Source organism: Hippopotamus amphibius, chromosome 13 (assembly GCF_030028045.1).
Source record: "Hippopotamus amphibius kiboko isolate mHipAmp2 chromosome 13, mHipAmp2.hap2, whole genome shotgun sequence".
Taxonomy (NCBI): Eukaryota; Metazoa; Chordata; class Mammalia; order Artiodactyla; family Hippopotamidae; genus Hippopotamus; species Hippopotamus amphibius.
Genome location: NC_080198.1, coordinates 14,224,892 through 14,238,767, shown reverse-complemented (window position 1 = coordinate 14,238,767; position 13,876 = coordinate 14,224,892). Strand labels below are relative to the sequence as shown.

Here is a 13,876-nt window from a genome sequence, read left to right as displayed (position 1 = left end):
ATTTTTACAATTTAAAAATATATCAGGAAATGTTGAAAATGTTATTATTTAATAGATTTACACGTAAAATCCACATGCTTCCAAGAGATATCTGAAGCTGCTAGAAAATATATTTCCACTAAATTAAAAGTTTCCAAACGGTCCTATCATTTGATGTGTAATAATCTTATCAAATGTGACCTAAGTGAGTTTATCCTATAATTTTTTGAGATTATGAGCTTTGCTTACTAGACTTCACTTTTGGAGTAAAGGCCAAACACTTTATTTCATTCATCACTGGAAAGTTATATGTCAAAATAAATTAGAGAAAATTATGTGATCACATAAGAAAAGTATGTCTCACACTTGAAAGATAATACTTCCAGAAATTGATTTTCAGCAGAAATTTTGCAGCACAATATTAATTTCAGTTCTAGTAACATTAGGAAAGATAATGTTTCCCAAAGAATATATTCTCAACAATACTGATTTAAAAAAAACACTTAAGAATCCATGAATTGTATAAAATCACTGTTAATATATATAAGATACAGCAACATTTTACCTTATTTCTAATGGTGTAAAATCAAAAATAAAAGTTACCAACAGACTAGTGGGAGTTGATTTAACATGTTTTTAAGTCTCTCTAACATTTCAAAAAGAACCGAATTTAAAATTATACTCATGAAAGTTTTAATCCACATAGAATACATTTAATTGAACTGCACTCCAGTCCATTAACTACTACAGCAAATGTTATAGCAAATGACATGTATATCTAAGGTACGAATTGAAACTATAGGGATATAAGATGAAATTATGGAAACTTTGCAAACTACACATATATGTAAGAAGTAGACCTTTAGGTTGCTTTATTTAGGTTAATATTTTAATATTAATGTGAATGAAAATGGAACATTTCATAAATATTTTAGAATATGCATTTTTGTATATTTGTCATTTCATGACAATTTTTTTCTTTCAGACCCTTGAGATACTGACTCGAAGATAGACACTTTCTTTCCGGCTGATTGTATGGGAGAAATTTTGACCTTAGAAAGTGGAAATGAGGTTGCTATGGAAACTGGTAATTCTGCTGCCCCTCATAAATACTTGTGAAGGTAAGTGTTCTATTATTATGAGTTTTGATTGGTAATCTACTGACATTTTATTTTTTTCTACAGGTGAAGCAATTTTCAAATACATAATATTTATGTTATGTAAATGGCTGATAAAATTTTGAAGATAATCTCTATGGCTAATATAAAGAGTTTAATCCTTAAAAAAAAATCAAGTGCCATTTTTAAACAGAACTAAGATTATTTCAATCATAAATTGTCAAATATGAAATTTTTATAGTCAAAATGTGATCAAGTAATTTTTGGCATCAATAAGCAATGAAGAATGTTTCTTTTTTATTTTCCTTACAGTGGTCTTTAAAAATTAAAATATAAATACATATTTTCCCTAAAATTTAGAATTTGGCATGGATAAAATTTTATACTGGTATAGAAGAAAAAGTAATGTAAAAATGTCACATCAGAAGTAGAATGACTTAGAAAATTTTTTTCTTTCCATTTCAATGATACATTCCTCCATTTAATGTAAATATATTAAGTCTGTGAATCAGTGAGCTTTTGCAATGTAACAAACCATCCCAAATCTGAGTGAATTAAAATAACAAATTACCATGTATTTAGTTGACAAGTCTACAGGCTGGCAATTTTAAATGGGCTCAACTGAGATATTCTTTTGATTTTGCCTGAGTACTTTATATCTGTAGTTTGCTACTGGGTCATCTGGGATCTGGCTAGTCTAGGATGTTCTCAGCTGAGATCACTGGGCTGTGTCTGCCCTGGGCCAGAGGTGCTTTCATTCTCCGTGAGTCTCGGCTCCTTCACATAGTGCCTGCTCAGAGTTCCAAGAGAAATCAGAAGTATGCAAGATTTTTTAATGTCAAGGCTCGAAACTGACATAATATCATTTCTGCTGCATTCTTTTAAACGTTCCAAGTCACACAGTCAGTCCAGATTCAAGGCATATGAAAATATACTCCATCTCTTGACAGAAAAGCCATAAAGTTATACTGTAAAGGAGCATGGAAACAGTAAAGGGGATAATAGTGGCTGTTTCTATAAACAATCAACCATGGTCTGTTAAGAACACAGAATTCTATTCTGAATTTTCAAGCTTACCTGTGTGAGTTGCCACAGAGCATGGACATTGTTTGGCCACTCTGACTGTCAGAGTATCTCTTCTGGCACAACATACGGCGTCCCATCAATTGTGGTAGTGGGTACTACTGAAGTTTCATATATTCATAACAAAGCCCTAATATATTAGGAGAAACACAGGAACAAACACAGTAACTTACAAGCCAGAAACACAGTAATTGTAAGAGACACATATTTAATAACAATTCTAAGAAGTGGAAAGATATGCTAATCTTCAAAGCTATGAGAAGACTAAAATATACAGAAAGCAACCATTAGAATTAGAAAACCATGTAAATAAAGGTATTTTTACTACTAGAGAATCCAGCGGCTAGAAGTGCTATAGTCATATTCCCTCAAAGTTAATACATTATTTTGATTCCTGTCACTTCTAACTCGATAACAAAGAGTCAGAGTTAAATACATTTTTTGTAATAGATGGAAAAAAAAAAAGAGTCATCAAGGTACCCCCGAATTATACATATGTGAATAAAAATTATATTCCACCCTCAAGTTTTAGCTTCCTGTCAAAATTTAACATTAACATTTTGCCCTTTAAATATCTATATTGAATCAGCACAGACCTTTTATGTTAAATTAAAATAAATTATTATTCTCAGAGCACATATCAGATCTGAGAAATTCTCCAGTTCTTTTGTTAACTTTTATTTATCCAAACTGGATGTGATTCAACATGTCCTTTTGCTTTATCCTAAAGGGAAAAATAATCATATATCCTTGGTGTACAATTTTCTTGTGAAAGAACAGATTGGATCTTTTTTTTAAACTATAGCTATTTAAATAAGATAATCTGAGCTAAACATTGCCCCAAAGGTAAGGATGTTAATAATGATATACACAAGAGAGCATTGCTTTAAATCTGTTTGTTTTTTTAGAGATTTCATGGTGTGTCTCCCTACTTGCAGATGCTATGCTAGTTTAGAAATTAGATGCTCTAATGGTATAATGCTATTTCTATGCATACATACAATATCTTCTTTGTTTTTCTAAAACTTACCTTTGATTCATTCTGAAAGGCCAGCAAATCTTTCACGATGATGTGTTTTTTACTTCCTATTTGCACTGTTCCAATATTTTGAAAATCCTGACATTTTAAATCTCTCCATACTCTAAATTAAAATTTTAAATTTTGCCCTGACCTCTTCTCCTGTTTTTTTTGTATTTTTTTTAATTAACTTTACTTCCTCTAACTCCTTTACTATGAACATTGGCCTTTAAGCTTTTGCCATGAACAATAATCTATCCAGACATACATTATAGTTCTGGAACATTTTTGAAATTATGGATATTTAAAAGTTCTATTGTACTATTTTAGCAATTTTAAATATTATGAGAAAACCATTTAATTAAGAAGCATGACTGCTAATTATATACTTTTTAATTATTTCATTAATGTGTGTGGTAGGCTAAATAATTGCCCCCAAGGATATCTAGGATGTAATATCTGGAACTTGTGACTTTTACATTAAGTAGCAAAATGGATTTTGCAGATGTGATTAACTTAAAGATCTTGAGATGGATAGATTATCCTGGAAAAACTGAGTGGGAAATCACAAATGCCCTTGTAACAGGGTGTCAAAGGCGGATCTGGCACAGAGCAGAAGGCAATATGATAAAAGAGGAGAAAGATTTGAAGATGATATGCTGCTGACCTTAAGTATATAGGAAGGGACCATGAGTCAAGAACTGAGAGAAATGAAGCTCTAGAAGCTAGAAAAGACAAGGAAACAGATGTTTTCTCCTTTGTAGGGAGTGTGGCCCTGTGGATACATTGGTTTCCACCCTCTGAAACCCATCTTTGACTTTGGACTTCAAGAACTATGAGAAAATAAACGCATGTTGTTCTAAGCCATCAAGTTGTAATTTTAGAGAAGCTATAGGAAACTAATACAATATGCTTTTTCCTCACTAACCTTTAAGCTCCAGGAGAATTGGGAGTGTATCTTCCTGGCATTCAGTAGGGATTCAGTAAATACTTGTTAAATGAATGAATGAATTAGATTCAATTTTATTGGTCTTATTTGGATCACCATCAAGTAGAAATAATTATTATATAATTTCTTCTGAGGAACAACTGTTTCGGTCGATCCCTATATGATTGCCCCTATGTCATGATGCTATTGTTATAAAATTTTAGAGATGAAATTCTAGTAACATTTGAAAGTTTCAAACTGCCCTATCTGAATGTAAACTTTATGAAAGCAGAGATTTCTCTCTGTTTTATTCCCTGCTGTTTCTCCATCACCTAGCAGGTAGTTTGTAAATATTTATAAAATAAATTCAATAAAAGCAGTTCCATTCAATTCAACAGATAGTTTCAGTACCTTAGATGTACCAGGCACTGAGCTAGATGTTGACCTTCACCGACAAGAGGGCCATGGTCCCTGTCCTCTTCAGCCTAAAAATGGAAACCAGCAAGTAAGTCAATAATTGCAATAGAGAAAGTACAACTTGCTATTTGAATAACATAGTTGGGAGCATATAACACAGAAATGTTCTAAGAGGGCATCTGCTGTTTATATCAACCCTGTTTTTGTCAACCCTCAATCCGTTTCCACTTCCTCTGATAAAAATATTTGATTTTTATTGGGAAGCCACTCTTTCCTATCAGTCTTTGTAGTTTGAGTGAGAATGGTATAACCTCACCATCAGCCAACTGGCATATTCCGTCTTTTGTCACCATATTACTTGGTTCAGGATATATTATACCTGAACAAATCCCTGGGCTTTTACTAAAATAAAATAATGGAAAGACACTGCATTTGTGCTGTTCTAGTTAGTATAAAGATGTACCAGGGACTGCTATGAAGGAACAGTTGGCCTGGAAATGAAATTCACACTGAGGCAGGACAATCTAAGGGAAGAAAGGCACAATCTCTTAACTTTACCTTTGCAACAACTTTAAGTAATATAAACCAATAAGACACCCTTTTCCTATTTTAGGCTAATTTCCGTTGAAATTCTGTCCCTTGTGATGCAATGAATCTTGTCCAATACAGGTTAAAATATTGTTTTTAATGTAAATTAGTGAAGATTAGTGAAGAAGTTAGATTAGAAATACAACTCCACTTGGGATAAATGCCTACTCCCTGCTAAGAATGAAGAACAGAGCAAACAAAGAAATGGAGAAAAGGCATTCCTGGAAGGATAAAAAGCATCAGAGGTTTAATATAGACTCAGAAGGTTGATTTTTAGCCCCCAAATTACTGAACCATCTACACCCCTCAGGGTCAGAAAAAACAAAAACATTAATGGGATAACTGGAGACCCACACTGATAAATGGAAGAAAACTTACAACTCTATTTTTTTCCTTTTAGCCAATATACGGGAAGTTTTCATGAAGAAATATTTTATTCTTAAATAAATAGTAAATGAAGTGGCTGCAACAAATCTGTAGGATATAGCAGAAGCTGAAAAATCATGTAGGATCAGATTTTGTTGATGCTAGAATGTCCTATGTATGAGAACCAAAAGTTTACTGATGTGGTTAAGTGTTAAATTTTCCAACAATGAATAAAAGGCTCAGAATGTACTAGATGTTATTACTCATTTAAATCTTTCATCTTTCTATGATTTTCATATAAAATTTTATACATGATATACAGATTTCAAAATGTAAGTTCAAACCTTTAAGAACTTGATATTTCTTACAATATTAAATACTTGATTAGTAGGGTAAAGTGATAATCAGATAAATTTTGTGCTGTATATGTTATGAGTTATCCAGGCTTAGAGATAGTACAATTTTAAAGTCAGGACCTAGTAAAAACTCTGCAGTCCTTAAGAACAGTGTCAGTGAAGGTCAAATGACTGGTATTTGAGACTCAAACCTAATAAGAAATAGCAAACATCACTAGTTATAAGGGATTTACTTATATCATCTTAAGAATTTCTGCCTAATAAATTCTCTTTTAACTTTGTTACTTTAAGGAGATATTATAGCTTAAATGGTAGTTTTTTAAACAACCTATTTGGTTCATACATGCATGTGGCTCATCTGTGTACCGTTTGTATTTGTTTTTATGTGGCCACTTTTGTCCATATCTTGTAAAACTATGGGCTGAACATCTTTTTGGTTAGTCCTGAAGAAGTACTGCTATGCAGTATGAGACAGTTTTTTCAGAGAGAAACTGAATAATTCAAGGAAGTGAACAGGAAGCTACTCACATTTATTGGCAGAGCAGGATTAAAGGCCTCCTATAGGCATTCAACTATTGTATTATGTCATCAGGGCCTAATGAACCACTTTCTCCCACTCTTGAGGAATAAACTGAGACTAAAATTATAAGATGTTGTTCATGCCGCTATTTTTACGTAATGTCTACTGATAAGTGTGGTTATATTATTTTCAAAACTTTTTCCAGAGTAAATGATTCTTAAAACTTGAATCAAGTTGTTTCTGAGGATTATACCAATCAAGAAAAAAAAAAACTGTTTTTTCAGCGTTTTTGCATAGCATGCTATTTTACAAAGGGAGTAGTCTTAACGTGAATCTGGAGAAAGTGTACATTCTTCTAAATACAATCAGGGGTCTGTGATAAGGGGACATTGAAAAGTATGTATGATGGCTTGAATTTTACTCTATTTCAAACACAGTTTCTATTGAATTGAGAACCAGAGTAACTGAACTACCCAAGGAAGAAAGCCACAAGAATGGAAATATGCACTGTGACGAAGATTTCTTCAAAGAAGACAATGTATCACACAGCAAATCCATGAAAATTGGCAGGTGTAATAAACCTGCTTTGCTCAAGGATCCCAGAAGCACATAATGGATATTCCTTTGGGTCAGAGTGTGATGAATATTGAGTACATCACCACCCACACTCTGCCTACGGTCTTGTTCAGATTTATTGTTAGCATAATAGCGCCTTTAGGAATGGAGCACCAGGCTATATTTTTAAGTCAAGTGACGTCTTTGCAATTTCTAATAGAGATGGTCCAATTTAGAAATGCTGAAAACCCCATTTTTATGCAATGCCTGCTGATAAAGGCAGCTGTATGATTATCAAATCTTTTTCAAAAGTAATTGATTCTTAACCCTAAATGAAATTGCTTTTTAAGACTGATAACAATGTATTAAAAAAAATCTGTTTTGTCAGCATTGGAAGGAAATGATTGTTATGTAGACAAAATATTCTATAGGGAATGTAGACCCTTACTAGAAAGGAATGTGGGGGATTGTGTTTTTAACTTGAAGTCTTTAAAGAAGAGGGTCAAGTTTTCTATGGAGGCGATAACATCCTGTAATTTTTTTTAATTTTAGGGGTACCATAAATAGTTATGCCACAAATTGAAAATAACATAGGGGGATTGATAGAGGTATTTTTTTTCTACCTAAAACTCTCCTGAGATTTAAAAGCAAACTCTTTACCATAACACCAGACAATCTTACTTTTGCCAATTCCTTCCATCTCAACTTGTACTAAACTCCCCATTTGTCCATCATATTGGAGCCATAATTCTTTCTTAGGCTCCCAGAAATATCAAAATTGTTCCTTACTCAAGGCCTCTGCACTTGCTGTTGAGCTGCTCAGAATACTCTTCTCCAAGTCTTTCTACGGCTGGCTCTTTCCATTATACCCATCTCAGATACTCACCTCCATAGAACGACCTTCCCTTAGAACCCTGTGCAGGAAGTCAGCACCTAGTCCCACCACTGGCCCTACTCTTATCAATCTTTTTTACTGTCTTCAGTGCACTTTTTATTGTCTGAAATTAGCTTATTTATTACCTGTCCAATTTCCTTCTACATCTAGTAGAATATAAGCTCTACGTAGATAAAAACTATTTCCAGTTGTATACATGACTGCATCTTTCATGCCTAGAACACTGCCTGACACATAGTAAGCACTCAATCAATATTTTAAAGTAAGTGAATAAATGACCTCTCAACATAAACCCCTAAGACTACTTAGGTGTAATCAGACATTCCCAAACACTTTTAGAATTTTATTAGATACTATTAGAATCTACTTTTAGTCATAAGCATTTTAATCACAACCTGTAATTTAGTCTCAGATAGGTGCTTTTTTGCTTTTAAAACAAATCATGATATAAAATGAACACATGAAGCTAGTCCTAATTTGTAAAGCTAACACAGTTTGTTCAGACACACTTGACCTATGCAGGCATCATGTTAGTGTTGTTTGTTCAGGAAGTAGCATGTTGAACACAGAGCCATTGCTATTTTAATATTATTGGGTAGCAGATACCCATTGATACTGTGTCATAAATAATCTAAGCATTTAAAACATTTGTGCTGCATTTTACCTCAGGATGTATTTGTTCATTCCTTTTTCACTTTGAGGGTCATCAGTCAAGCCAATCCCCCATTACTCTGCCCAAGACTTTTATAGTAGCCTCCTAAGACTGCTCCTTATTTCACAGCATCCTCTACATCCTTTCCAAGACATAGCTTACTGACACAGACTCCTGTGCAGACAGTCTTCATAAAGCACAGATGATTTTGTCATTATTCTATGTCAAGACCTTCAAAGATCCCATTTCCTATGAAGTTCAAACTGTCTAATCAAGCATTCAAATTCAATTTCCTTCAATAAATATTGAAAGTTCTCCAATTAATTCAATTCCACCTATGTCACGAGCCATGTCTTCCCCTGCTCTCCTTCATGTATCCTTCACTTAAGTCAGACGGTGCTACTAGGGAGATCTCCGTAGTTTTTCTTTTTTTATTCCCGTCTTTCCTCATATGATTGTCTCCACCTGCATTGTCTCTTCAGCTCAATTTCCTCCTAACTGAAGGCAAATCCAATCTTTTTCAGCCCAGTTCAAACGTGACCTCTGCTCTAAATAATCCTCTAAGCAACCCATAATTCCCTTTTCTCTTTAACTTTTAAGAGGAATTTTATCATTTCCACACACTTTGCTTAGAAGAGGTCATTTTTGCTCAAATATATACTCATTCTGAGAAATATATATTTCCTCTTGTCAAAAATAAGTTAATAATCATGGAATGCCTAGTTCTACAGGGAAAAGAAAGACTAACCTTTAATATTTGATTAATTATACCTTATACCTAGTGCTTTATAGTTTATAAACTATTTTATGTGCAGTGTTTCATCTGTACTTAAAAGTAGGCAGAGGAAGGATTATTATCTCTCTTCTATAGCTGGAGAAATTGAAATTCAGAGGAACAAGACTTACTGAGGACAACAGGGCTAGAAAATGGCAGAGTTTATGATGAGAATATAATACTCAGATAAAAATTGTGTTCAGTATTTATTCCAGATTTGTCTTCTCAACATAAACTCAAATTTATATAACAGTTGGCTTTTTCAAGCTGGTGTCCATTGTGTAGAGAGGCTAGCTTCTGCTCCGTGTGGCATGATTTAGAGACAGTCTCCAAAATTCTATGACCAGAAAATAAAGAAGTAGTAGTTATAAACATATAAACCCAACATATCTATATCTATGTTATATAAATTATAAAACACCAAAAATAAAAGTTAAAAGTATTAGACAAAATGGACAGGTATAGAATTTCTAACATTTTCTTCCCTCACCATCAATAGTCATCTTGTATACTCTATAGGTGCAAAACATCTCACTTTGGAGACCATGTATTTTAAAGATAAAAAAGGATGCGTCCTAAGTGGAGGAGTTGACAGGGAAACAGAAAACCATCTCTACTTACAGAAATTCTCAATGCTTGAGAATAACAGAGGAATTGGGGGTAGAAATGCAGTCACATTTTTAAAACCATGATTAATGCAAAAGTAGGTAAAATTGGGGGAAAATAGATTTAATGCATCTCATTCCATTAAAATATATGCAAATCTTAAGAACACTTTTCAATCCTACAGATATTGTTTAGAATTGTAGATATATGTATCAGTTACCTGTGGCTGTGTAAATACCCACCCCCAAATTAGTGCTTTAAAACAACAATTCACTATTTTTGGGGGGGATTCTGCAGGTTGTCTGGATATTTTCTCTGCTGGTTTCACTTTGTTTTGCTCATGTGGCTACACTGAATTAGAATCAGAGAAAACTAGCAGGCTGGACAGAGAGGGAGAGGCTAAACTACCCAGGGCCTCCTAAGTCATGATAGGGAGCTAGATTTTATTCAAAATACCTCCTAATTATATGATTTTTTTGCAATATATTATCATTTATTTCATTCCCTTCTTTTTTTTTTAAATAAACACATTAGTATATTTTAAACTAGTGTGAATTGACAGATCAATTTAACTATAAGGAAAAATTCTGGTTCTCAAATTTCACACTGGAATCATGTGAGGACCTTTCAGAATACTGTGCCTAGGGGCCACCCTCAGCCATTCAGATTTAATCATGCTCAGTTTGGTTACTGGGATTGAGTATGAATATCACCTCAATGAATTTTCACAAATCGAACCCTCCTAGTGTAACCAGCACTTAAGTCATGATGCAGACCAAGGCTGTCATCCTAGAAGACCCGCCAATCACAGCAAGACAGAAAAGGATAACCACTATCTGACTTCTAATCACACAGATTAGGCTTACATTTTATATGTAAATTATATGCAATACAGAACTTATCTATAGCATTTATATTGGTTAATAATTTATTTAACCAAGAATGTGCTGCAAGTGACTTGTGGCAGCTCTTGAGAGCTGAGTGCTACTTTCAGGAATTTTGTAAGCAAGTTATTAAACACAGCCATTATTGAAAGTTAAATTATGTCATCTTAAAATTAAAAGAATTATATTAAAAAGTAATAAATATTCAAAACTCATTACTTCCTAATTGTTTTAGTACATTTTACCATTATTTATGGTCTTGAAGTGGTTTATATGTATAGTACCTGTATGGTGGAAATACTGTATCATGAAGAACTACTATATCTCTCTTCCCAAATCCTCATTCATGGTGATATCATGTTAGCTTGAAATCAACCACAGGAGTATTTATACCATAGAAACTGGCAAATGCTACAAATCAGGGCTTGATTTAGTGCTAATGCTGAAAGAGTTTTCAGTAATGAAATAATTTGTATGAGGGTAAGAAATTGTTTAAGATTATGTAACATATCAGATTTAAAGACAGTAACCTGGAATAGAGTTACTGGATTGGAATGCAACTCCAACTGTTAAGTCATTGTTGAATTGCAAGAGATTGGCTAGGGGTATATGCATTTAGTGAAACTTAACAAAAGCCTTCTGTGAGAATAAACTGACTTTATGGAATTTATAACAAAGAGTATTGTACATCTTATTATTATATTTAAATTGTCTGCTAACATTCATCATACTGATAACATTGATAATAAACATCTATATGTATACATATATACATGCAAACACATATACAGATATACAAACACATACATATGTGTAAACAAATTTTCTTCGGAGAGGTGGTTGTTAAACGCCTGCTAGTGTGCTGCTTCATTTAACCATTTAAAAAAATTTTTAGCTTTTTCTTTTAGTGGAAGACTTATTACATGTTTATAGACTTATTAGAGACCCAGGTCATGGTGACCTCAGGAATATATATAACATGTAAACCACCTGAAGACCATAAATGATAGTAAAATATACTAAAGCAATTAGGAAGTAATGAGTTTTGGGTATTTATTACTTTTTAATATAATTCTTTTACTTTTAAGATGACACAACTTAACTTTCAGTAATGGCTGTGTTTAATAACTTGCTTACAAAATTCCTGAATATATAAGATATAATATATATATCATATATTGAATATATATCAATATATTAAATATTAAATATCAACTTTCCACAGAGAGGGAGAGAGTTGATATTGTAATTGTTTTTGTTTCTTTTAGCATTAATTTAGATTTTGATATTTTGTTGGCAGAATTAGTGCTAATTTCAGGAACAAAGATAACAGATTTTGACTATGTTAAAAAAAAAAAAACTCAGTCTGAAAATGTACCTACTAGGTTACCAGAAAAAGAGATGAAGAGGGTTTCTTTCCCTCCTTATAATTAAAAAAATCAAACTTACATTTCCTAAAACTTGCAGCTAACAACAGGTGTTGTCTGCTCACTTTGCCAGAAACTCACAGTGGAAAAATTTGGTATATAGAATTAAACCAACATTTGAATAAAAAAAAACTCTCTCCGAATGTTCTGACTAGCTCTATAATCAGTTTTCAACCCTGAGCCCGGAAACAATGTCAACTTATTTCAAAAAAGAGCAGGAAGCTTTGTTTGTTTTAGTTTGTGTGTTTTACCTGTATTTGCCTGCCCAGGAATTAATAGAAAGTACTTATATCAAAGAACACAGAACTGCTACATTTGTGATAAGAGCTTTACACAGCCACAATAGTACAGCTGGAGGCGGTGGGGGGGGGGGGGCGTGCAACCCCTCATGCTCTTCACAGAAGTCTTATTCAGAATCACCAATAATTGAGGGAGGAGTATTTTCTGGGAGCAAATGATTGAAATCTACTGGGTGGCTACAGCATCTCTTAATAATTGCCATTGTCCTTTTACTTTGTACTTTTTACGTAGCATTTCTAACTGAATCCAAGCCCATAGGTATAATTTAATACATCTAAGTTCATGGCAATACACTTCTTTTGCTTATCCAGACTGAGAGACTCTCTTAAATAGAAGTTGACAATTTGCCAAATGATTTGTTGTGTGATAAAATATTTGTGGAAGCTGGATCATGCTTTGTGTTTGAGAACACATTTCCAGAGTCCAAAGCTTGTGAGGACTGATGATGCAGATGGGCTGCTCAGAGAAGTGGGTCCAGAAAAATCATCTTCTATTCAACTGCCAGGTTTTTCTGTTTACTTCCTGGCTGGACATTCTGCCCCTTTGCACCTGCTCATTGCCTATATTTTTACAACCCCAAAATCACTTCAAATGAGGGTGTAGGAATCGAAAAGAAATGAGATGTTGAAGAAAAATGGGTCCAGGGACAATCATCTATGCCTGCAGACTGGCCTCTCATCTTATTTTTGATTTGGTCCTTGATAACATTAGAGTTTATAATCTCTGTATCAGCAGACGATCACAACATTTCCAGTCCTGATATTCAATGATTTTAAGATGAAAAGCATTGCCCAATTTTACTATTTTTTGATATAACATCCAAGGACAACATCGCTTCTTTTAGCTAAAAGACACTTGGGGACTCATCTATGAATTGTATTTATCCATCTCATGCTATCCCCTTGGGTAATTATGAGTGAATTGCTCTGTGCTGTTCTTTCATCAAACATTTTCTGATTGTTATTTTGAAATTATTTTCAAGAGCATCACTGATGGAATTTAGTCACAGATGCGTAATGGTTTTTAAACTTTACTGCTGTTGTCAAGTTGTTGAATGCTACAGTTCCATGGCTAAGGTTGTGTTATACTCAAGTTCCAGCTTTCAGAGCTCATTGATTAGTCTGCCTGTCTGTCAATGTGGTCAATTGGTTAATTCAGTGAGACACTCAGACACTCCAAACAAACTATTAATGTGAACAGACAAGCCTGAAACACATGTTTAGCAGCTGATGTGTTAAGAAGGTAAACATTTAGCCAATCTACAGTCCTTGGATTCTTGCTTATTTTCTTTAGAAAACTGAGTGATGATCAGGAGAATTCCGAATCCAGAGATAAGAAGGACCAACAAGCTTGGCTTAGCCAAAACTAAATTTCCCTTCCCTGTATGGTTCTGGACTGGAGTCGATTAA

General features: G+C 33.6%; 1 protein-coding gene across 1 annotated transcript in view; it reads left to right on the top strand.

Annotated features, from left to right (window-relative positions):
- The window catches only part of CNTN6 (contactin 6), a 281,470-nt gene that overhangs the window by 48,954 nt on the left and 218,640 nt on the right, over positions 1 to 13,876 (top strand). The window contains exon 2 of the mRNA XM_057705739.1: positions 965 to 1,100. Coding sequence (XP_057561722.1) covers positions 1,046 to 1,100 — 55 coding nt within the window. The 5' untranslated portion in view covers positions 965 to 1,045. The remainder of the gene's footprint in view (positions 1 to 964; positions 1,101 to 13,876) is intronic.